At 42.8% G+C, this 26,941-nt stretch overlaps 1 protein-coding gene across 1 annotated transcript in view; it reads left to right on the top strand.

The window, feature by feature from the left end:
- LOC126985997 (C-type mannose receptor 2-like) overlaps positions 1-26,941 on the top strand; it is a 66,884-nt gene that overhangs the window by 16,041 nt on the left and 23,902 nt on the right. The window contains exons 4-7 of the mRNA XM_050841682.1: positions 11,510-12,335; positions 13,734-13,835; positions 19,696-19,848; positions 20,141-20,234. Coding sequence (XP_050697639.1) covers positions 11,510-12,335; positions 13,734-13,835; positions 19,696-19,848; positions 20,141-20,234 — 1,175 coding nt within the window. The remainder of the gene's footprint in view (positions 1-11,509; positions 12,336-13,733; positions 13,836-19,695; positions 19,849-20,140; positions 20,235-26,941) is intronic.

Genomic DNA, 26,941 nt, shown 5'->3' with positions numbered 1-26,941 from the left:
TGTGCTCAAATCACGTGTACACCTTCCACAATCTTCCTTCCCTCGATCCTTCCTTCAGCGTCCCTTTTATCCTCCTCCTCCTCATGTATATCTAAAAACTCGGTGGTGCTTTCCTGTTGGCAATTGTTAACACACACACACACACACACACACACAAACACACCACACACACACACACACACACACACAGTTATAGATTTTACGTGTATGCATGAAGTCATTGTTATAAACGTGTGTGCGTGCACGTGTGTGTGTGTGTTTGTGTGTGTGTGTGTGTGTGTGTGTGTGTGTGTGTGTGTGTGTGGTAACAATTTCCAACAGAAAAGCACCACCAAGTTTTTAGATATACATGAGGAGGAGGAGGAGGAGGAGGAGGAGGATAAAAGGGACGCTGAAGGAAGGGAGGAAAGGAAGGATCGAGGGAGGGAAGAAGGTGGAGGGTGTACACGTGATTTGAGTACAAGCATGCAGGGAGGAGGAGGAGGAGAAGTATGAACAAGTGTACCAAGAATGTAGCGAAATCTCTTCGTTTACCATACACTGCCACAGAGAGAGAGAGAGAGAGAGAGAGAGAGAGAAATCAGACCACACAGACCCCATGGTCTAGACCAGGTGGTCTGGTCTGTCCTTAAACCTAAGTGATTCTACATTAATCAGAAGGCTCCAAAACGTTGCATTTCAACTCTTAGTTGATGTTAAGTTGAAGGAAGTGACGGTCGAGCTTGTTTTTGAAGGAGTCAATCGTGTTACACTGGACCACTGACGGTAGGAGCTTATTCCATTCTCACACTCCAACGTTGGTGAGGAAAAATTTGATGCAGTCTGAATTTACTTGTCTACATTTGAGTTTTATGCCATTGTTCCTCGTAGCCTACGCAAAGTGTCATCGATCATAAACAATGTTGATCTGTCTACATTCGTGAAACCATTAAGTATTTTAAAACATTCGATCGCTTTTCCTCGGAGGCGACGTTTCTCAAGAGAGAACATGTTAAGGGTGGAAAGCCTTTCTTCGTAAGATTTGTTGCGCAAGGAAGGGATCATTTTTATTGCCCGACGCTGAACACCTTCTAATAGGCGCACCTAACATCACTGTAGCCGATCCAGGATTCAGTACGTTTCCTAACTAGTAGAAGGTAATGTTATAATTGTATTTCGTAAAGAATCCTTATAACCAAAAACTAACTAAAATTATGGGTATTCTTTTTCTTGAACAGAACATTGAATAAACAACAGAACAATAATATGAAAATACGTATAGCCACCGTTGCCAGGACATCGTACTCAAAGCACAGTATTTACGATAACTATATATTAGTTTCATTATTGGAGCCCAGAAGACAGTTTTGGGGTAGGAAGCCGGGAAATATAATCGGCTGAGTACGACAATCTGGCAACGTTGAGCTGTAGCTACGAGGCCCGACCCAGCCATTTTGCGGGTGTCAGATACCACAAATAGCATATTTTTACTGCGCAAAGCAGGTGATATCACTTATTGTGACCTCGTGAGCTTTCATATTTATCTATTTGTGTATATTTCATGGTGGCAAAATTTTCATTACTAGTTTCATTTTTACCAGTAACACGAATATGTGACTGTTTTTCACAATAGAATTTCACTCAAACAAGTGAATCAGACACCACATAAATATTACCAGTGTGTGTATGAGTGAATACAAAGATAAGCACATACTTTGATTTAACTCTAGGATGTCTCGTGGATCATTAATAAATAAAAACAAAATATCTGGATAGGCTACTCTTTAGCCCGTTACCGGCTATGGCTGCCAAAAAAGTCCCTCCGCCAAGTTTGTACCCCCCAATGGTGATTGTCAGGTGCGCCTATTTAGCAATGTCCTTTGCATGATGGGGAGACCAAAACTGTACCGCATATTTCAAGTGGGGTCTGACTAAACTATTGTAGAGTGGAAGTATTACATCTTTATTCTTGAATAAAAAGTTTCTTTTAATGAAGCCCAACATTCTGTTCGCTTTATTTGCTGTATCGATGCATTGCTGTGCGAATTTGAGGTCTGACGCGATTTTGACCCCCAAGTCCTTAACGCATTGAACGCTTTTGAGTTTAACGCCGCGCATTTCGTAATCGAACTTCTTATTCCTTGTTCCAACTTGAAGGACCTGGCACTTGACTACGTTAAAGGGCATCTCCCATCTATCAGACCAAGCTGAAATTTTGTGCAAATCCTCTTGGAGGCTTTGCCTGTCTTCGTCGTGTGAACCGAGTTACCAATCTTTGTGTCGTCTACAAATTTACTAATGCGATTATTGAGTCCGACATCCACATTGTTGATGTAAATAATGAAGAGCACTGGGCCAAGAACCGAGCCCTGAGGGACGCCACTAGTGACCGGCGCCCACTCTGAGTTAAATCCGTCAATCACCACTCTTTGTTGTCTGTTGCTCAACCAATTCGCGATCCATTGGTGTACTTGACCGTCAATATCTATTTACTTTAATTTGTAAAGTAATTTATGATGTGGGACTTTATCAAACGCTTTCTGGAAATCAATATAAACTACGTCCAGTGATTTGGTTACGTCATAAACCGTGAAGAGGTCATTATAAAAGGTTAATAGGTTTGATAGGCAGGATCATTTGTTACGGAAGCCATGTTGTGAGTCCCCAATTAATGAGTGGCTTTCAAGGTAACTCACAATTTTGTCTCTAATTATGCTCTCAAGTAGCTTACCTACAACCGAAGTTAGACTAATGGGCCTGTAATTACCTGGTACTTTTTTGTCTCCTTTCTTAAAAATCGGTGTCACGTTAGCCTTTTTCCAATCCGAAGGGACGATGCCTTGTCGCAAGGACATATTGAATACGGTTGTGAGGGAGGAGACTATTTCGCTCTTTGTTTCTTTGAGCAGAGTAGGATATACTTTGTCAGGTCCAGGACTATTATTTGTTTGAAGTGACTGGAGGGCTTTAAGAACTTCATCGGTTGTTATTTCAAAGTTAGGCAATGCATGCTCGGGATTTACATTAGTACTGGTGTTGGTGGTAGTGGTGGGATGACTGTTAGTATTAAACACCGGGGAAAAGTAATTGTTTAATAGGTTTGCAACGTGTTGGCTGTCAGTCACTAGTGCACCGTCGCTGTTTATTAAGGGTCCAATTCCACTTCTGATCGCCTTTCTGTTGTTTATGTAACTGAAGAAGGATTTCGGATTATTTTTACAGTTGGCCGCAATAGTTTCTTCATATCTACGCTTTGCCTGACATACTAATCTTTTTACTCGTCGCCTGGCATCATGGTAAAGTCTAATGTTTTCGGGCGTGCTTTGCACACTCTTTAGCCTGTAAAACAATTTTCTCTCCTTGACTGAGTGTTTAATTTCGCTGTTAAACCAAGGTGGGCTTTTATTAGTGTTACTTCGCTTCTCACACAAAGGGACGAATGTGTTCTGCTGAGTGAGTAAATGATTTTTAAAGCTTAGCCAGGCGTCCTCTACATTACCGTCATCTGATAGTTGCATTTCTATTAGTTTTCGTCGGATTTCTACGAAGTTAGCTCTTTTGAAATTGGGCACCTTTATTTTCAGTCACTGATGTTTGAGCTCTAATGTTGACGCGGACTAATTTATGATCGCAAGAACCGAGGTGTTCTCCTACCGTGACATTACTGACTAGGTTATCTTGGTTAGTAATAATAAGGTCTAGTATGTTATTTTGTCGAGTTGGTTCAGAACTATTTGGCTTAGATAATTTTCTTCTAAAAATTTGATCATTCTGTGTGACTCGCCTTCTGTACCTGACAGTGTCGCCCAGTCGATATGGGGGAGGTTAAAGTCTCCTAATATCAGTGAGTCGCTGTTATTAAGTGACTGCCTTAAAACGTTGTATATTTCAAGATCGGCATCGAGTGATTGCCCCGGAGGCCTGTAGGTGACAGATATATTTAAATTGACCTTTGCAATGTTTACTCGCACGCACAAATGTTCAACGTTAGCTACTGCCTCCTGGTGTTCTGTTAGTGGGTTGCAAATAGCTTTTGACAAAAAGGGCGACACCACCACCTCTACGGTTAACACGATCTTTGTTGAAGAGTCTGTAGCCATCTATGTTGTATTCTGTACTTAAATCAATATTTGTGGTGTCGATAAATGTTTCGGTTATAGCAATTACGTCAAAATTTTCTGTCAGAGCAAGACATCTCAGTTCACCAAACTTGATTCTTAGGCTACGCGCATTGAAACTAAGGACTCTTAGGTTATCTTGAGGCTTGGTAATAGAGGTGGAGGTACTGGCAGGTTCAAGGTTACGAGTTTGTTGCGATGAATGGCGTCTATGTACACGGGCGGGGTGGAGGGACGTGGCTGAGAGTCGTTTTTTGATCGGGTGTCACGTACTGCGTCGTTTGGGAGCCTTCCGAATCTGGCTGCCCCGATGGGGTACAGGTGTATTCCGTCCTTGTGGAAGAGTTTACTCTGGCCGTAGATATTGTCCCAGGCGTTAAAGAACTCAACGTCAAGCTCTCCGCAAAGAGTCTGTAGCGGTTGTTGAGGCTGAAGGCCTTACTGAAGAAGTCGTTCTCATCCCACGTCCGTGGTAGAGAGAGAGAGAGAGAGAGAGAGAGAGAGAGAGAGAGAGAGAGAGAGAGAGAGAGAGAGAGAGAGAGAGAGAGAGAGAGAGAGAAGCTGTACTACCGCTCTAGCAATTTGATTTCAAGGCGTATTGGCGCCGTCGGTGTCTTTGGTGTGGTGACTTAGGGCCCTTTCACACGAGCGGTTTCTGCCGCTGCGGCACGTGCCGGACGGTTTAGCTTTACATTGACTCACAAGAAGCCGGAGCGGCAGGACTGCCGCTCCGGCAGCCGCACCCTGCCGGACTGCCAGCAAGACCGCAGCGGCAGAAATGCAGCACAGCGGTTTCGGTGGCCATGTGTTGCTATGAGCGCGTTCACACATGCGGTGTTTGCCGCGTGCGGCGAGGGATAATTGTCTGTCAACACTGGGAGGAAGGGCACGCGACCACTTTGTCTGCATCATTGGAAAAGCCGGTATGCACTATATTTTCCATCTTATGAATTTTCAATTAATGTATATTGAAAATGTAAGTGTCTTACATATTAATTCTGTATACCTTTGTACAACAAACATTTGCATATAAATTTCAGGGTTATGGCTAATCAAAAATTATCATGACACGGAGCTGCTGATCTCCGAGATTGAAAGACGGCCTTGTTTGTGGGATCCCTCAAGAGAGGATTACAAATATGACTGAAGGAGATACCGAAGCGGATGCGGCAGACACCGCACTTGACCGTAGATGTCCAGGTGACATGCGGCTGCCGCTCGCCGGAGCGGCAGAAACCGCTCGTGTGAAAGGGGCCTTAAGGTGGAAAATCATTTTTACGGTTGAAAAAATCTTTTTTTTTTAAATCTCAGTGTGAACTAGCGCGGCTAGTGCCGAGGTAATGCGCCGCACTGCTAAGCGTTAAGAGCGTCATGGTGGCCTTTAATTAAATACCTACTACCCTACGCACGGGGGGTTTAAACATATATACTGTCATTTCTCTTTGTGTATCTTCTATTTGCATCCTCTTTTTCCGATTTTTTTGTGATTCTATGTAATTATGGTACTGTATGATAATCTCTCCACATCTCCACGCGGGAAGAGAGTGAGTGAGTGTGTAGCGGGGAGGCAGTATTGATTTTGTGGAGCGGGAGGGTACACGCGCTCTGCACTCACACGTGCGTTTCTTTTTGGCCTGCTTATACCGTCTTCCAGTGGATTTTCAGACACTATGGGGAAGCGGAAAGCAAAGGCAGTGAAGTGGAGTGAGGCTGCAAAGAAACGTATGAAGGTGTACTGGGAGAAAGTGAAAGAGGAAAAAAGTGAAGATGCGGCAACACCACAGCCTAGTGTGGTGAAAGAGCTTCCTTGGAAATCTGACCTCTTGAACATTATCAGAAGAGTTAGATAAGGAACGAGACATAGTTGTGTTGTGCTAGAAAACATCTCTGTACCGTACATTGTCACCTAAACATAAAAGTGCGTTTTTCTCAAAATGAAAATTTTAATGTAAAGAATTATATATCTCGACTTGTATTGGGACGTTTTTTTTGTTTTTTTTTAGCATGATACTCAGAAAAGAATGATCTACAAAACTGCAAATTGAGATTCGTTGATGTCGAAGTTTATAAGATCTGTGATTTTTTTTTTCGGTAGTTTTTACACACACACACAAAAAAAATACCGTGAATAGATTTTGTTTTGTGCACTTATTATTTGCGATATACAAATGATATTATGCAATATTGTTCCGTAGAGTGTCTTTTAAATCTCATATAAAGGATATTCCTTTACTTTGAATAGTTTTCCGTGAATAAGAATTTTTTGAGCATATGTAAAACTTAAAAAAATAAATAAAAAAAAAAATCCATCAATTTTTATGAAAATTATATCAGGGGTACCTCACAGTCTAGTGTTTAAACTATAAGAAAATCATTAGTCTAGACGAAAAATTACGCCCGCAGGAGATCAAAATGTCCGAACACGACCGTAAAAATGACTTTTCTCCTTAACAAGCTGTATAGTACTCGCTCCTGTTTCTGGCCCTTCACCCAGACAGAGGAGGGCGTACGCCCCGGCAGAGTCAGCACTCTTCGATCTCTCCCTTCCTACCTATTGCTGCTTCGACACCTTGGGCCTATAAAAACATGTGCCTTTCACTGTCGCCTCGCAGCGAGCGCCTAAACATCGCTTCGCTCCTAATTTCACTATATGGCAGTACAGTTATATCACAATTATACTTAATTTATGTTTCTGTATCACTTTACTCTGTCAACACCAAGCAGCCGAACCACGCCAAAACACAACAGTTGCTTCAACACACACCACAAGCAATTAGTATTTCCTCTCAAAATTTCTCTCTCTCTCTCTCTCTCTCTCTCTCTCTCTCTCTGGAAGTGTAGAGTAAACGAAGAGATTTCTTACGCTACACTCTTTGTACACTTGCTGCTGCTCCTCCTCCTCTTTCTCCTTTCTACCTGTACTCATACCACGTGTACACTGTACACCCTCCACCTTCTTCCCTCCCTCGATCCTTCCTTTCCTCTCTTCCTTCAGCGTCCTTTTTATCCTCATCCTCCTCATGTATACTTAAAAACTTGGCGGTGCTTTTATGTTTGGAATTGTTAACACACACACACACACACACACACACACACACACACACACACACACACACACACACACACACAGAGTTATAGCTTTTACGTGTATGCATGAAGTTATTGTTACAAACGCGTGTGCGTGCCTGTATGTATGCATGTGTGTGTGTGTGTGTGTGTGTGTGTGTGTGTGTGTGTGTGTGTGTGTGTGTGTGTGTGTGTGTGTGTGTGTGTGTGTGTGTTATAGCTCATCTACATTCAAAGCGTCCGATAGGTCAGTCAATAAAAAGGGAATTTCACCATTTATTTACGTACACACACACACACACACACACACACACACCAACCGTTCCCATAGCTCAGTCGGCTAGAGCGCCGCGCTGCAAGGCTTCATGGCCAAACAGGCGGCAGTTCGAGCCCCGCTCAGGCCGGATTCTTTCCGTTGACTAGGAGTGGTTATTGTCCCCCTATGAGCAAGGGGTCCTGACAGTACCCAGAGATCGACGATAATGAGCATGCACTTGCTCTTGTCGGGAGGGTACCTGCTGGCGAAAGCGAGTCGAACTCGTGATCAGGTCGTGGTGAATTACACACACACACACACACACACACACACACAAACACTCACACACACACACACACACACAGACAGACACACACACATTGGCGGCTGTAGTAGCGCTGTGATTGGCGTGTTTCATGACGCCAATCATGACATCACGCGTGGGGGAGGAGCTTCGGGCCAGGCAGACTTTTGTGTAGGCAGATGGTATAAATACGCGGCCGGGTAGTGGTGTGAGGCGCGAGGCAGAATCGAAAGGCGAAGGCGAGCGAGGCGATAACTCCGTGCTGGATATTGACTAAAGCCCCAAATACACTGCCGAATTTTGATTCACGAATGTGCGCGAATATGCAAGTCATCCTGTGTCGTGGACAAGTTTGGTATCTTTCTTGCCTGTTCTTGGCCGTTCGGGGACATGTCTGCGTCCACCACGCGACTTGTGACAGTTGGTCACGACCGCCACGAAAGTTTCATGTTGAATGAAAAATTCGCGGCCGTTCGCCGAATGTGCACGAATGCAAAATGAACGCCGAATTATCGCCGAAATGTCGCCGACATGTCCCAGACAATTCGGCGTCTAATTCACGGTGTTCGGCGAATTGTCGCCGAATTTTGACCGTTGAAATTTTAATTTTGTTGGCGAATTTGCCGCCGACGTTGCGCCGACTATTCGGGGACATGTCTCCGACATGTCCCCGACATGTCGCGACATGTCATGCCATGCCATGCCATTCGGCGACATGTCTCCGACATGTCGCCGAATGGCCAAGACTATTCGGGGACATGTCCCCGAATATTCGGCGAACATTCGGCAAATTAATCACGACACGGCAATCGGTACGCGGTGGGAGGTGTACACGGGGGTCTCTCTCTCTCTCTCTCTCTCTCTCTCTCTCTCTCTCTCTCTCTCTCTCTCTCTATCTATCTATCTATCTATCTATCTATATATATATATATATATATATATATATATATATATATATATATATATATATATATATATATATGAAATAAAATAATCTAATAAAAAATTGTAAACAAGAAAATATGAAAAAACAAGAAGAATCATGAATTTATAAAATAGGTATGAAACTAACATTTTCATTTATTTCATAATTTATTTACTATTTATTACTTTATTTATTTCTTAATATCATTATTCTGCCATTATTTAACCTTTGTTTTATTTTTTAGTTATTTAAATTTATTTCTTTTTTTCAATTACTGGTTTGTTTGTTAATATTACGTAAACATTCATTCATTCTAAAATATTTGTAGGAGGGCAAAACAAAAAAAGTCACATTTATGCATTTTATTACACATACTATCATACATAAATTATTACCACATATATTATCACACACGGTATTTACTCGCCCACAATTCTGTCCTGCCAGGCCACTGTTCCCCGGGTGTTGTAGTAGTCCATGAGGTAGGCGCGGGTATTCTTGGGGTCTACCATGGCTCTTGGGTTCCGCAGAGGGTCGAGTGGGACGAGCTGATCGCCCTCTCGCCATTCTCTGGAACAAGTTGCGAGAGACGAGGTGGGCTCTTCAGCTGCCGGTGAAGAAGTGTGTTGCACCCCGGATTCCCATGCTTTTATATGCCACATGGGCATCAGATATTCAGCTGTCAGAAATCTTGGCACTGTTGGAGAATCGTCCCCGACATGTCGCCGACACTTCGGGGACATACGAAGACAATTCGGAGACTTGTCGCCAATTATTCCGCGACAAAAAAAAAAAAAACCGTTAAAATTTCAGATTTTGAACTCGGCAACATGGATGCCGAATAGTCGGCGACATGTCTCCGAATTGTCCCCGAACTGTCTTGAGCATTCGCCGACATGTCGCCGAATGGTCACGAACTGTAAGAATCTTGGTCATGACGGCGAACTGGTCGCCGAATTTTTTTACGAACTGATTCGGCGACAAGTTCGTGGCCATAATTCGGCAGCGTATTTGGGGCTTTAAGCCCCAAATACACTGCCGAATTTTGGTTCACGAATGTGCGCGAATATGCAAGTCATCCTGTGTCGTGGACAAGTTCGGCATCTTTCTTGCCTGTTCTTGGCCGTTCGGGGACATGTCTGCGTCCACCACGCGACTTTTGACAGCTGGGGCCGTATTCTTAACGGCGCGCCTCCTTTGACTCATCTTCATGGTTCTTTCTCTTCTCCCTCGTCTTGTTTGCTGCTTCTCGCAGCACAGACATCTTATTTGAATGGCAAGCCATTGATTTCAAGCTTTTAGCAGGGCAGAAAAAGCCGAGAAAATGTGTCTGGACGGTGGACAGCTGAACAAACATCCACCTCCTGTGACATCTCGGAGACACTGACTCACTGAGGACAGAGGAAGTGAGGATTGAGGCTCTGCCTGTCACTCTCTGAGTAGTGTAATTTACACAATGAGCGTCTATAAAAATGCTAAAATAAAAATAAAAGTAAATAGATAAATAAATAAAAAATAAGTGAAAAAAAGGTGTTCCCAAACCACGTTTCTCAACCACACGTGGCCTAGCGCCCTTCAAATGTTTGTAAGCAAAGGCTATTTCAGTATACAAGGAAAAATGGTATCGCCTTCCCGTTTTCATAGAATATATCGGACATTTCATGGGTAACAAGTGTTAATAACTGGAAATCGAATTTTGGGTCGAAAAAAAAAAATATATATATATATATATATATATATATATATATATATATATATATATATATATATATATATATATATATATATATATATATATATATATATATATATATATATATATATATATATATATATATATATATATATATATATATATATATATATATATATATATATATATATATATATATATATATATATATATATATATATATATATATATATATATATATATATATATATATATATATATATATATATATATATATATATATATATATTTTTTTTTTTGCCGTCACCTCCCCTTATGTATACGTCCATAAGATGGGCGACAGTTTATTCATGTCCAAACCTACGTCATATAAATTTGCTCTCTTGTAATTCAAAATCTACTGAAATAATCCTTATCCATAACCTTCTTTAAGAGCCATCAGCATGCAACCGTCTTTTTAATCATCAGTAGGCTATGGATTCAGGAAGGAGACCTCCCTACGGATGATCTTCTTAACTTCCTTGTTTATTCATGGTTATCGAATGTCTTCTCTCTCTCTCACACCGTTTGGTGAAACCTTTGACTCAGGTAACGCCATTTCGAAAGCTCTTGACAGGCTACGGTACGATTTTTATTATATATCTAAACTCCCCTACTACGGATTATATCCCTATCACTGTGCTTTCATCTTTATCATCCTTTTGGGTCGACCTCTTTCCGCCGTAGTAGATGGTCACTGTTCTACCTCTAAACCTAAAAGCAGTGCTGTTCAGCAGGACTTTGTTCTATCTTTCATGCTTGGGCTTTCGTTCACTTTTTTCTCTCCAAACCGAACTGTTCTACGCACTCTCTTACTGATAAGCCACCTAACATTACACCGCATGATTTGACAAGAGACTCTCATCAGGAGTTGCAGCATTGCTAAACGACTAACTTTGGACAGACAATATTTTTGAATGCAGCAGAAAGAACTTCTGTCCATTAGTCTCTCAAAAACTCAGTTTCTCCACCTGACGACTATAAGCAAAAATTTGATAATGATTTTATACCGTAAATGAAAATGAGGTCCGGCATGCCTAAAAGACAAGATTTCCATATTTTCCAAGTAGTTTTATCGACAATGTCAAGCTGTGTAACGAGAAAGGTTCATGGATTACTTTTTTTCCAGCACAACAGTAGCTGCAAAGCACATCGCCGCCAAGGAAAGATGACGCCGATGGAACATAACCACGACTTCGCTTGTAACCAGATTCAAAATGGTTTCTCTTGTCTCTCCTGCAATACCCTTGTGATATGCGTTGATGGCAAGGCACACACTGAAGAGTGTAGGACGGACTTTGCATGTGATGTCAGGGAGCCATATAAGGGCGCCGTCTGTTATCCGAAAAGTCCTGCACAGTGCACGTGTGGTAACACCAAACAGCTGCTCCCCGACCCTTATAATCCACAAGCTTATCTTGAATGCATGTCTGGAGCTAAAGAACCTACTGTTCGCTTCTGCCGCAAGGGCATGTTCTTTTCAAGGGAAAATTTAATGTGTCAATACCCTGGTAACAACGTTCAGTGCAGCAATCAAGGAACTTTCCCGAACCCCAATGACTGCACTGAATACTACAAATGCATACAAACTACTGGAGGGTTCATTCAGTACACATTTCAGTGTACTTGTGGCTTTCTCTTTAATGAAATAACGGGGAGTTGTGAAGATCCCTGCAGCTATCAGCCAGAGGAGTTCAAATGTAAGACTGAAGGCCGTTTTCCCAACCAGTATGACTGTAGCAGTTACTACGTCTGTGTTGCCGACAATATCCTCCAGACAGGATTCATTCAAGAACTACGGAGATGCCCTCTTGGACTCACGTGGACGGCAGGATCGGTGGCTGGCACAGGGCAATGCATGCCCGGCAACAGCGCTATTTGCACAAGTTACAGGGTTCCAAGGTGTGCCGTTCCTAAGGGAAGAAGCTGCGCGGCCACTCCCACTGTCACAAAAGGTAAGTTTTTCACGCTTGCATTTTCATAACTCAGAACCCTCTATTCTGTCCGCTCCTGCTTTCTTCTGACAAAGCAGCACGAAGCGTTTTTTTTTTTTCCCTTGAGCTGCTTCCGTTACCGTGAAAAAAAAAAAGATAAATATTTGGCATTTGCAGCGGCACGCAAATCCACCAGACAAGATGTGGAGAACTACGTGCATTAATGTACAACAGAATATGCAGTTACATTGGTCTTGCTGAGACTGCACTGCGCTTCCCTTTGGTTTCACATGGCCACATATTGGTGGGTCTCCTTGTAAGGTGTGGCTCACCCCCGAAAGAGGCCAAAGTCCGACCATACCAAAAAATCCAGAAAACTTGTATATTAAGCCCTATAAACATCTACGAACATCGCCAGGTTCAAATCTTGACGCGCAACATTTCCGTACGTGGGACAAACCTTTGATACGGTAGTTTCCAAACTTAAACGTCCGTACGAAGAACAATTTTTTTGCCTTTAAAAATCGTAAAAAATCTAAAATTGACAAGATTTACATGAAAATTCCCATGTTTGTTTATTAATAATGGAGATATATTCATGTTAACATCCCGTTTTTTATATAATGTTAAAACCAACCATGTCAGAGGATTAAAAAAATATAAAACGACAATCGGCATCACGACACTTACGACGTGCATTCAGTAGCTGCGATGTTTCATGACGAAAAGAATTAAAAAAGAAAATGCTACGATATTTGTATTAGCTAAAAGTATTGACATGCCAAATTATACACCCTGGGGACATACTACAGCCTCTAGACAAATTAAAAAATATTACCATGTTCGACGTCGTGACGTCATGACGTACCAAATTCTCATGCTAACACAATGAATAAAATCAAGTTATTAATATATCCTGAAAATTTAAAGTCAAAAAAACAATTACATCTTTTTCTGTTTTTTTTGTGATAAGGTGAGCCTCCCCGTGAATTTTATACAGGTAAACCATGTTATAACGAGCTGCTGCACCTGGCACTAAGCTTACCAACTCCTGGAGGCTGAGCCGTGAGTTGCTTGAAGGCGCAGGCTGGATCCCTTCGCGATGGGTTTAATACTAAGAGCCTTATAAGTCCTCGATCCAACTTTTGTATTCGCATAAAAATATTTCGTACTCTTCCTTTGATTTCATTCACTATTTGCCTCGCCTCTTCAATATTACTCATTAGCAATAGCAATATTCTTTCTCCTCCTATAACTTGACCATTTACATTTCATATGTAGGATTTTTATAACTGCATGATGGTCTTTCATGTCTAGTGTTAGGATGATATTTATCAACTAATTCACAGATTCAAGATTGTTACAGGAATTTTTTCGAAGTAAACATCATGAAATATTTACAATTTTCTTATTTCTCAGGAGGAAGTTGTAGACAGGGAAGCCCGAACTGTCAGTGCAACTCAGCCACCGGCCAGCTGTCCTGCGGGAAAAATTTCGTTGCTGTGGGAGACAGCTGCTCTCGTGAGTAAAGTTTTTTTTTTTTTCGTTATCTTCTTCGTCAACTCTATTAATATGTCTTTATACGGGGTCGCTGTTCCTCTATCGCCTGTCACGCTGTTATTCAGGCCCTTCTCTCATGTCTGTTGCTATGCATTCGTTCCACCTCGTCTTTGGTCTTCCTTTCCTCCTTCTTCCCTGCACTTCCATTTCCAGTCTTCTCCTCTCGTCACTTTCTCCATCTCGTCTCATAACATGTCCGTACCATTTCAGTCTTGCCTCTTACATCTTCTTTGACACCTCCATCACTTTCACTGTTCCTCTGATCCCTGCATTTCTAATTCTGTTCTTCCTAGTCACAACACTCATCCATCGCGACATCCTCATTTTTTTTTTTTTTTTTTTACGTTGCTGCCTATTGCGCCGGTAGGCATCTTCCCGGTGGGGCCTGATGGTCGGCCCAAGGCTTCTTCCAGGTGGGGTCTGATGGTCGGCCCAGCCCGTTCTGGCGCAGGCGAGTGTTTATAGTGGCGCCATCTTGCATTGGCTCATGCTGCCCCCCGCAACTCGTTCTTGATTCGCTTGGACGGCTTCCTCTAGAGTCCGGGTTGATGGGTGGTCTTCAGGACAGCATGTGGGTAGTTTTAAGCCACTCGGCGGTGACCGAAAAATCCGAGTGGAAGCGTGGGGATTCGAACCCGCGTCGTCCATCACGCGGTGAGTGTGGGCCCAGTACGCTACCAGTTCGGCCACCACTGTCTGGTAAACGCTATAAACTTTACGTTGTAATTCAAGGCTCCTAGATCCTACATCGGACTAAGGGCCGTATTACTAAAGATTTCGTCGTCCAAGTTCACATATTTGACAAGGCTTTTATATGAGTATTAGTATTTATATGAGTAGTTTTATGGCCCTGGTTGTTGCTTGACCCTTCTGTACCATGAACCTAGAAAAAAAAAATCATAGGAACCCGATTGATCCACTCTTTGACCTTTAGAAATAGTTGACGTGAGAAGCGAAAGTGTCTTATAATACCGAGATATGACTGAATTCCGGATCCTGAAGGAGTAAAGTTCATGTTTTAGGCAACACCCGTTTAAGCAGATAACTGCTGAGCTTACACATACAGTTTAATGGGACAATCCGGTATAGTGCGCGGACCAGGCGTTTCCGTACGGTGCGATCAGCCTCACTTGGTTCGCGTAAGTAAGCAATCCTCTGGTGAACTGACTTCAAAGTGGCGGCCTTCCCTGTTTTGGCCTCGGTCCAGCACGTCGACAAACCTGTAGACATGCTTGATAAATATTTTGCACGCTTATGCTGAACTAGCTATCACCCTGTTATTAACAAGGTGCCGTTAACTGTGGGAACATTAATTTGCCCATTATCATATTTACATTGGAGATACATGAAAAAAATCACATAATTTTTGGAACAATTTCCACGACGCTCTTCTTGTCTCCTTGATATAGATCGACATGCTTGATTTTTTTTATCTTGGTTTGGCCTGAGCCACTCCTCCATGCCGTGAAAATAACACTTTGAAAATACAAGAAGACTACAGAAAGTAATCAACTATAAAACATTGCTTACTTCAAATGAGTTTTTTTCCTAATATATATATATATATATATATATATATATATATATATATATATATATATATATATATATATATATATATATATATATATATATATATATATATATATATATATATATATATATATATATATATATATCTCTCTCTCTCTCTCTCTCTCTCTCTCTCTCTCTGTGTGTGTGTGTGTGTGTGTGTGTGTGTGTGTGTAATAATAATAATAATAATAATAATAATAATAATAATAATAATAATAATAATAGGTTTATTAATGTATGGCAGCCGTTAGGCTGATAATATACAAATTAAAAATACAATAAACTAATAGTAAATAGGCTACACTAGAGGGAGGGAGAGGGGGGGGGGGGGGGCGAGCTAAAAATAGAGACATAAGGGAGAGGGAGGGTGGTGTGAAAGGGGCACTGAGAGGGTAGCGGCGAGGTGCTAATCTCCACCGCGGCCCTTTGGGTTGTCACTGGGCATTGTTTATCATCCGCACCATCGCGGGCACTGCGCTACGTTTGTAACGGTCGGTTCGCGGCGCTCTGAAGGGGATGAGTATGTTGTGGTGTCTGGTGAAGCGGGTTGGGGGAGGGGCGTCGGGTGGCAGGAGGTGGCGGTGGCGAGGATGGTGAAGCAGGGAGATTCCGAATTTTCTGAGGGCGTCCTGGTGCCTGTCAGAGAGCCTCGGGAGACTCAGGGTGGTCAGGGCATTGTCGTAGGTGTGGTAGTCAGGGCCTAAAATGACCCTGAATGCCCTCTTTTGAACCCTCTCAAGCTGCTGTTGTTGGGTGAGGGTAAGGGACGATGACCACGCCGGGGAGGCATACATGAGCTTTGGCAGTATGAATGATGAGTAAATACTGCACAGCTCAGCAGCCGGTGCCCCCAGCGTCCTGAGTCTACGCAGCATGTACAGCTTGTAGGAGGCTGCTCTGACGGTGTTGGAGACGTGGAGCTTCCAGTTGAGCTGGTTGTCCACAGTGATGCCGAGTAGTTTGGTGGACTGGACAACCTGGAGGTGGTGTGAGCCAATAGACAACAGCGGAGGTGGCACATCTCTCTTGGACGTGCAAACGTGCATCACCATGGTCTTGGTGTGGTTGATAGTGGCACTGTTGTCAACCGCCCATGCCTGAAGGTAGTCGAGCGACGCTTGAAGAGGTGCATAGTCTGGATCCCTGTTGTTGACGGGGACGCCCAAGGTGAAGTCGTCAACATATTTCCAGCGATGCGGTGTGTCCATGACGGAGTCGTTAATGAGCACCAAGAAGCAAAGCGGACCAATTTTAGTGCCTTGCGGGACGCCACACGTCAGCTCAAGAGGAGGGGAGACCGAGCCCTGGGTGTGTGTGTGTGTGTGTGTGTGTGTAACATAGAAAATTAAAACGTCATCAAAGTCTCCCAGCACTGTCTTGATGCTGCTAGCTGATTAAACAGATGTAATGCTCCAATGGGTTTCAAAGGCGTGGGGAGGGGTGGGGATGCAGAGGGAAGGGTGTGGAAGAGAGGGACGAGGAAACAAAGAGGAGAGAGGAAGGGAGTAGAGACAGAGGCGGGGGAGAGATAGATGGAGAGGAGTGGCAAAGGAGAGAGAAGAAAGAAGAGAGAGGGGAGAGGAAGGGAGAGACAGAGTAAGGGGGAGATAGAGAAGAGAGGAAGAGAGACAAGGGAACAAAGAGGAGAGAGGAAGGAAGGAGAGACAGAGGAGGGGCTGAGACAGAGGGAGGGGAGTCGAAGAGAGAATAGGAAACAAAGAGAGGATGGGGGTAAAGACTGGGAAAAGAAAAGGGGGCATGGTAAGGAGGGGGCGGGGCCGGAGGAGGAGACGGGAGGGGAATTAAGGGGTGGGGGAGAATGAGGGAGGAATCAAAAGAGGAGAAGAAAGGATTGAAGGGGAGGAAAAGAAAGTCTTGAGAATAATACGAACTAAGAAAAAGTCTCTCCATGGATAATACCCATGAGTGGAGAGAGAGAGAGAGAGAGAGAGAGAGAGAGAGAGAGAGAGAGAGAGAGAGAGAGAGAGAGAGAGAGAGATATATATATATATATATATATATATATATATATATATATATATAGATATATATATATATATATATATATATATACTGTATATGTGTACTTCAATCATTTAGTAGACTTTCTCTGCATATATTATTTTAATAGTTCCGTATGACTGCTCCTTTCCCACTGAATTTAACTTTTCTTTTTTTTTTTCGTTTAGATTATTTTACGCATATTATATTTAACACCATATAAATTCCTCTTTACACTAAATCTGAGTTTCCCTTCTTTTCTAGTTATATATTTTCCCTAAAGTCTATATAATTCTTCCTTTCCTCTGTATCTGGTGTAAAATTTTCCAAGGTTATTTTTGAGATATTTGTTTGAAGCAAATTATGATCTCCCTCCAAATATTCTGTTATTTAATATTTTTTTCTTAAAATTTTTGCGATGCTTTTTCATATTTTCTTTTTCATCATAAAGTTCGCCTGATTTTTTTTTTATTTATAAAGTTCTTTTTGTCTTATCTTGGATTATTTCTCAAATTATTATTTTTTAACCATGAAGTCCAGATTCCCTCTTTCCTATGAACTTACGGAACGGGTGGCAACCCTATATTTCTCGAGCTTGCCATGACCGACAGCCGCTGTCCGCTGCTGGTAGAGGCAGAAGGAAAGGGGGAGGGACGTTACGTCGCGTATTTTACACATATTTTAGGACGAACCTTGACAAATTTTAGACTTTTTTTTTACAGAAGAGGAAGCAGTTTAAGGGAAAAAAAGAAAAAAGAAACAATAATGAAAAAAAAGCCCGCTACTCCCTGCTCATACAAAGAGTCAAGAGGAGTGGCCGAAAGTCCACTTTTGACCTTTTATCTGATCGCCAGTATGGGTTCCGCAAGGGGCGATCTACAGGCGATCGTCTTGTTCTCTTTACTTACTCTTGGTCACCCTCTATTAGCCGTTTCGGTAAAACTTTCTCAGTTGCACTAGACATATCGAAAGCTTTCGATAGAGTCTGGCACAAGCCTTTGCTTTCTAAACTGCCCTCTTACGGTTTCTATCCTTCTCTCTGTTTCTTTACTTCCAGCTTCCTTTCCGGCCGTTCAATCTTTGCTATGGTAGACGGTCACTGTTCTTCCCCTAAACCTATCAACAGTGGTGTTCCACAGGGCTCTGTCCTATCACTCACTCTCTTCCTGTTATTCATCAATGATCTTTCCTTAACAAACTGTCCCATCCATTCATACGGTGACGACTCCACTCTGTATTATTCAACTTTTTTCAAAAGAAGACCTTCTCAACAGGAATTACGAGACTCCAGACTAGAGGCTGCGGAACGCTTAACATCAGACCTTATTGCTATCATTTCCGATTGGGGTAAAATGAACCTTGTGTCCTTTAATGCTTCATCCGTTCTGTATCGTCTCCGCCAGTTCTTCTCCCCCGCACAGTTGCCATCCATATACAGGGGCCCTCGTATGGAGTATGCATCTCACGTGTGGGGGGCTCCACTCACACAGCTCTCTTGGACAAAGTGGAGTCTAAGGCTCTTCGTCTCATCAGCTCTCCTCCTCTTACTGATAGTCTTCTACCTCTTAAATTCCGCCGCCATGTTGCATTTCTTTCTATCTTCTATCGATATTTTCATGCTGACTGCTCTTCTGAACTTGCTAACTGCATGCCTTCCCCCCTCCCGCGGTCCCGCTCCACACGACTTTCTACTCCCTATACTGTCCAAACCCCTAATGCAAGAGTTAACCAGCATCTCCATTCTTTTATCCCCTTCACTGGTAAACTCTGGAACAGCCTTCCTTCATCTGTATTTCCTCCTGCCTATTATCTGACCTCTCTCAAGAAGAGTGTATCAAGACACCTTTCCTCCCGAAATTGACCTTTCTTTTGGAGACTCTTTACTGTTATCTATTATGGGAGCGGCGAGTAGCGGGCTTTTTTTTGTACTCTTTTTGTTGCCCTTGAGCCGTGTCCTTTGATGTAAAAAAAAAAAAAAAAGCCTTTCGCTTCCTTCAGCTTTTAGCAATTTTTCACAGTAATGGAGTTTCCTACAAATATCTACATTGTTACTGATCCTCTCAACCGAATACCTTTATTAATGCACGATGTGATCCACTCGAGCTCATCCTTATTTTGTCACCATTGCAATTCTACCACGAAATCCTAACTTTCACTTGTTTATCTTTAATATAATTTGCACACTTTCATGAGGAAAGTTTTAAAGACTAAGTCTCATCAACAACATTAACTCCATGCCCCACAGAATGTGAGGAGGGATGGACACTTTATAAGTCTTCATGCTACTATTTCAATGTTGAAAGAAAAGGTACTTGGGACGAAAGTCGCAGTTACTGCGCAGACTTCAAGAGCGATTTAGTCAAAATTACAAGTGCAGAGGAAGAACATTTCATCAGAGGTAAGACATAATTTGATTTGCGATTTCTTTATAAGCCATGTTGTAATCTCAAATTTATGAATTATCATACTATGACAACACTTATTAATATATCATTACTGCATCAATATATGACCATTTAAAACAACGTAAATAATACTAAATATATACATTCATACTTTGCTATTCTATCAAAATCCAATAACATATACAAATAATATTAATGTGTAGTATATCACTTATCAAATTTAGTTTTTTTCTAAATCAGAAATTTACTCAGTACTGACATCCTTTCTCTTCTCTACGTCTTCAGAACGCATGGATGGATCCGTCTGGATTGGTCTGAATGACATAAAAGAGGAGGGACGCTTTGAGTGGACAGATGGCTCACGACCAACGTACACTGGGTAAGGGGGTACGGGATACCTGAGGTCATCTAACTAAACTATCTGGGGTACTGCGATGAAACTTTGCAGGTTAGTTGGCATCTATGTCGCCTATATACATTTTGTACGAGCCAGAACAATGTATGTATACTTATATGTTACTTATACGCATACATATGCGTATACGTGTAGCGACACTTAAAATTACACAGCACCATTAATACATAACCAATCACTTTCATTTTTTGGCTGTGAATAGTCTTTAGGTATGCCTTGAGCCCTATGGAAAATATTCTGAAAGTTTCCCATACAGAAAGGCATAATGGTATTTCTTTTATTATGTTCGTCGAACATCGCGTAAAATCGTGTTTTTTGTCAAATTTTCCTCTTAATACTCCTATCTTCTTTACCCTATCAACAATATCTAGTCATAGGTCCCTAGCTACTTGTACAATCAATATTCCCTGTACATTTCACATAAATCTGGTTGATTTTAGATTTTCTGCGATTAAAAAGAGACAAAATTTATCGAACGGAGATATGATCAATTTAAAAATATAAATGTATGTTACTGCCTTATTTTCTCATCAAATGGAATGATTTTCACATATCTTAGTCTTTATTATAAAGAGGTAAAGTTGGCGAAAGATGATCAAATATTTCATTTATAAGTACTTTAGTTTTAGGAATAACTTCAGTTAGGTGCACAGACGGCACCATCAGAAAATTCTGCTTTTGCACCTTTGCCGGTTTGTTTATATCAAACCTCACTGCTAGGGGTCCTCAGAGTGCCTAAATCATTGGAAAGAGGTTTATTCTAGCCAGCAGTGGGTGCCTTCTCTTCCCTCATGAGATGCCCCTCGCCATCCTTATGATGTTAGGCTATGCAGGAAGTGCAGCACCTCCGGCTTCGTATGATGTCCCTTTTGCTTTCTTCTTTCTCTCTTTTTCCTGTATATTCTTGATCTTTTTCTTCTTCCTTTTTCTTTACATTCCATCTTCCTCTTTGCATTCTTTACTCTAACAATGTATTTTTCTTTTGCCACCTTTACTGCAACCTTACCAAGTCCTTCCACCTCACTGCTGCGTGCCCAAGGTTGAACTTGGCTACACCACGATGCACACCGTACAGCATTCTTTTCAGTCCAAAGAATTTAGTCTTGGGCAATTCGCTCCAAATGACGCTATGCAGGCTTTCATTGGTATTTTGAGTGTCTCCTTCGCAACTTGCTAATAACGGAGGGGTCACGATTCGCTGGTAAATAGGAATAATCTTTGCCACAGCATAGGGACGTAGTGGAGTGTGAATGTGGTCTTTGTGCGAAGGTATGGGCTGGTCATTAGCTATTGCCCTTTGCACAAAACACCAAAAGTCTTCCGCTGATGGACAAGTGCTGTGCTGTGGATGCTCATCAGTGCTTGCACAGTGCCGTAGTGTAGCATATTTAGCCCTCTTCATCCTTCCATGTCTCCACTGTTTTTCTTGATGGCTTGAGTGAAGCAGTTTTGCAATTTCTTTACAGTGGAAGCAGTAAGTGAACATGTCTTCCTTCCCCCAAGTTTCAAATTGAGCAAAGACTTTACCCACTGCAAAAAAACTGTTTCTTTCCACCATCATAAATTCACTTTCATTTTCCACTAAATTCTGTTCAATCTCAGCACTGAATTCCAACTTTCTTGCTGAAGCCGAGATGAACGAAGCACTTGAAGAAGATGTGGAGGTAGCTGCAGGTGGTGTAATGTCAGTGGGGCGAGGAGGAGGAGGAGGAGGTGGTGGCGGCGGGGTTGGTGATGACGGCAGCGGAAAAGTAATGTTCCTCTTCAGCCCCCTCAGATGCTGCTTCCTCGTCTGTTTGAAGTTTCTTTTGTTTTTTTCTATTGCCCATGATGACTGTAGAAATGAAAAATATATGATGAATAAGGAGCCAGAAAAAGTATGATGTAGTGGAGCTCATGGACATGCACCCACCCACTCTGAAAGTTCACAGATGACTGACGCGTCACGCGTCACGTGCCGCGCGCGGTGCAGTACAACTGTACGATTACAACCTGAAGACTTTGTTAACGATTTCCCTCACAGCGTAGGTTACCAGTAGCGTAAGTTAAGGGTAGTAATTTCCTCTTATTTCTCTCTTCACTGTAAAATTTCCATGTCCCTTTCTTCCTTAAAGGCACATGGTGTTCTCTTCTAGCTTTTTCCTGCCGGCACGTTGCCGGAGGGAGAAGTGGGTGGGGAGGAGCCTTCATCTATTCTATCCTGTCCTACCACACGTAGATTACTAGTAGGAGCGGTAGTAAACAGACACCCTCGCTATAGACCTATAGGTCTTCTTGTCTGTTCTTCCTATGTATTCCTTCTCCTCCTCCTCTTCCTCTTCCTCTTCTTCTTCCTCCTCCTCTCCACCCACCACAGCTTTCAAAATTTCTCCTCGTTCTACACAGCAGGTCCCTCCCCACCTCTCCCGCTCTCCCTTTCCCCCAACACCCAACCCTCTTTCTGTTCCCTCTCCTGGCCGTCGGGTGCTCGTGGTTGGTGATAGTCAGGTGCATTATGTTGACAGGTATTTTTGCTCCAAGGATAAGAACAGGACGAAGGTGTGTTTCCCAGGGGCAGGGGTGGGCCATATATCAGACAGGATTGAGGCGTGTATGGCAGGCGAGGGATCGAACCCTATTGTCTTCCTCAGCTGTGGCGGAAACGACGTTTCCCGTGTGCCAAGCGAAGACCTCCTCCGGCGTTTTAGGGAATTGTTAGGTAGGATACGGGACGCTGGTGGGTCGCCGGTAGTGTGTGGCGTCCTGCCGAGGAGGAGCGTTGGCGATGGATGGCTCTCCAGGCGATAGCAGTGAACAGCAGACTAGCAGCTCACTGCGAGCGCAATGGATGGCTGTTCGTTGACAATTGGGGCCTCTTCTTTGGCAACGACGCCCTCTACGCCCAGGACGGGATACACTTGACGTTCAAGGGTGTTGAGGCTCTCTCAGACCCCCTTGAGCGAGCACTTAGTACCCTGAGGGATGTTTTAGTATAGACAAAGGGGGGAGGAGTAAGAGGAGAGGATATCTAACTAAAAATATATCCAGGCAGCTTAGTAGTAATTATTGGGGAGTAACAGAGAGCGGGCTAAGGATCCTCTATATTAACAGCAGGAGCCTCAGAAATAAGGTAGACTTACTGAGAGGGGAAGCTTGTGTAGAAAACTTTGACATAATAGCGATCATGAAGACATGGATAGACACTGCCAATAGAATTTTTGTGTCGGAATTTGAAGTAACGGGTTATCAGATGTTTCACAAAGATAGAAAGGGAAAAAGGGAGGTGGAGTAGCGCTATATGTTGAAGACTCACTTAAATGTTTTGTTAACAATTCAGTCAAAACTTCGCTTCAGAATCAGTTTGGGTGGACGTTCACAAAGGGAAAGAAAAACTAACTCTAAGGGCTCTGTACAGGCCACCCAACCTAAACAGGCAGGACATTAGTCCTATATTACTACAAGAAACTGACAGGGCGAGCAGGAGTGGAAATGTCTGTGTAATGGGGGACTTTAATTATGTAACGGTCCGAATGTGAGTGAACGAGAATGTGAGTAAGTCAGTGAGTAACAGAGTGAGTAAGTGTAAGCGAGTGCATGAATGAACGAGAGAAAGTGAGTAAGTCGGTGAGTGACAGAGTGAGTAAGTGTGAGCGAGTGGGAGCGTGAGTGAGAGTGAATGAGTGAAAGAGTGAATGGGTAGCTGAGGAATGTAAGTGCGTAAAAGGTTATGAGAAGATAACACGGCGAGCGAATGAGCGAATTATATGAACGAGTTACTGAAATCCCTCATCTCAAAGCCTCGAACCCCTCCAAGAAACCAATAGCTAGTTAGTTAGATAGGTAGGGGTTTGATTGTAAAAGAATGTTCCGGAAGGGAGAGAGAGTCAGTATTGCGGGGTTAAAAGATCACGTGATGGAGGGGAGAAGCTGATGAGTAAGCGAGGAGGAGGAGGAAAAGGACCAGAAGCTTGAGAGCAGTGAGGAGACAAGCACCACTGCAGCAGGCCAGAAGCTTGAGAGAAGTGAGGAGACAAGCACCACTGCAGCAATCCAGAAGCTTGGGAGACGAACATCCCACCCACGGCCTGCTGTGTGAGGCGGGCTAGTCAGGAGACTAGCAGCAGCCCTAGCAAGGAAAGGCAGCGAGTTGGAGTTGAGTGAGAGGTGTCCATCTCTCCACTCGGCCCCCCCGAAAAACCACCCACGGCCTGCGGGGTGAGACTGACTACAGGATGGGAGCTTGTATGGCGGGGTAACCTGCCCCTCGACTGTCCTGGGGGCCGAAATACCACTGCCCCAAGCTGCTCCCTACATCAAAGGGCGCCCGCCTCTTCACACCACCCGAGCCGCTCCATCTCCACATCAAGCGGCGCCCGTCTGTCCATCACCAGGACCGCCCATTCCCATCGTGAACGTCCCCTGCCGAGCCCGACACTCACGCCAGCTCCTCCTTCTCCGCATCCAGCAACTAGAGCTAAGCATTCTGTGTATTCCCCAAATCTCCCTTGTGCCGGTAGCTAGCTAGATTAGAGGCCTACAGCCTGTCAGTCATTCATTTTTTTCTTATTTTTATTAGTACTCCGCTAACCTTTGCAAAAGGAAACCAAATACATATTTATATATAACCTTACTGAGTGTTATCATTTGGAGCCTGTTTTGCTGCTCATTTGAGATTATTGAACCATACACACATCCTTCCCCCATAGTATATTATCACCATCCAGTTTCTTAATGCTGTCTCAAAAGTGGTTCCCACGGAAATTCTCCCAACTTCCATAATTCATCACACAAGTAACACCCTTCTGGTCACAAACCTCGGAACGAGTGTTCACTTGTCCTGAGGCCTTAACATCCGGGACCAGCGCTCGACGACTACCACGCTACCACATACCATCATAACCCTAGTGGTCGTTAAAAAGGGGATGTAGCTTTAATTATCTATTATATTTTCTTTTGCACGCTACAATTATATTATAGGAATATAGACTGGGAAGACCTAGTGGGTGATCCGGAAGCCGAGGATTTTCTTAAAGTTATACAGGATAATTTCCTTAAGCAGGAGATAACATTTTAGACTTAGTCCTAACTAATAATGAAAACTCGATACATGAGTTTGAGAGTTAGGAAATAGTGACCACAGAACGGTTCGTTTTAGTTTAGATTGGGCGGTGACCCGAGAACCAAACCCAGTGTTGGTGCCAGATTTTAGAAGAGCAAATTACGCGGGGCATAGAAACACCTTGAAGAGGCAAATTGGGGAGATTTAGGGATTCATGAGGCCCAGAACTGTGGGACCAGGAAGAAATAAGCTACGATAATTTAGTTAGAGTAATAGTAAAGGGGCAGGGTCAGCATATACCCCAGCGAACACTTAGAAAAGAAAACAATGACCCTAAGTGGGCTAAAGCACGAGATAGGTTTAAAGAAGGAAGTTTAAAAGAAAATAAAGAATGGTGAAACACATCTCAGGGGCAGGTATGTCGAACTATCTAGATTAGTGCGGAAAAAACACTAGGGTAGCAAAAAAGGAACTATGAGATTAAAATAGCAAAAGAGGCGAAAAGTAATCCTAAGGCAGTGGTTCCCAACCTTTTTTTCATGCGACCCCAATCATGCACCTCTAGACATGACTGCGACCCCACTAGTTTAGTTCTTTGTGTGTTATTATAACATAAAAACACCATGTTAGATATTTTGAGGTCTTGGCGACCCCTGGAAAAGCGCTTGGCGACCCCACTTTGGGGAAAAGGGGTCCTAAGGGCTTCTTTCAGATGTACAGAACAAAAACAAGGGAGAAAATTTGACCGCTGAAAGCAAAGACAGGCGAGCTAGTGGATAATTACGAAAATATGAGCACATTGTTGAACGATTACTTCCTTTCAGTATTCACACAAGAGGATCGAACGACTATTCCGGAAAGGGTTCAGGTGTACGAGGGCGGGGATGTCGACAAATTGAGGGATATAATCATCATAAGGCAGATAGTCAAGGATGAGATAGATAAGCTAAAGAAAAATAAGTCGCCAGGTCTTGACGAGATATTTCCGTGGATATTAAAGGAATGCTAGGAGATACTCAGTGACCCACTAACCGACATAAAGATATCGGTAAATAGTACTGGTTATGTGCCCAGCCTATGGAAAGTAGCTAATGTGACGCCGATTTCCAAAAAGGGGGACAGGTCAGCTGCTTCCAATCATCGCCCAATTAGCTTTACATCGGTTATAGGCAAGATACTGGAGTCGCTAATAACCAGGAACATTCTGGAGCATCTAGAGAAATATAGCTTATTCACGACTCGCAGTATGGGTTCACAAAAAGTAGGTCATGCCTCACCAATCTCTTGTCCTTCTACAATAAAGTATTTGAGGGGGTAGACAGAGATGAAAACTACGATGTAATTTATTTTGATTTTAGTAAAGCGTTTGACAAATTTCCTCACCACCGACTGTTGCATAAATTACAGGCTCACGGAGTAGAGGGTAAAGTTTTGAACTGGGTCAGGGCGTGGCTTAGCAATAGAAAGCAAAGAGTGCAAATCAATGGTAAAGGATCTGATTGGGGATGTGTTACGAGTGGGGTCCCACAAGGTTCGGTATTAGGTCCACTGTTGTTCATCATTTATATCAATGACTTAGATACAGGTATTAGTAGTGATATCAGTAAATTTACTGATGATACCAAGATTGGTA

The sequence above is a fragment of the Eriocheir sinensis genome, chromosome 61, assembly GCF_024679095.1.
Source record: "Eriocheir sinensis breed Jianghai 21 chromosome 61, ASM2467909v1, whole genome shotgun sequence".
Lineage (NCBI taxonomy): Eukaryota > Metazoa > Arthropoda > Malacostraca > Decapoda > Varunidae > Eriocheir > Eriocheir sinensis.
The sequence above is the reverse complement of the archived record's forward strand: the minus strand, read 5'-3'. Positions and strand labels throughout refer to the sequence as shown.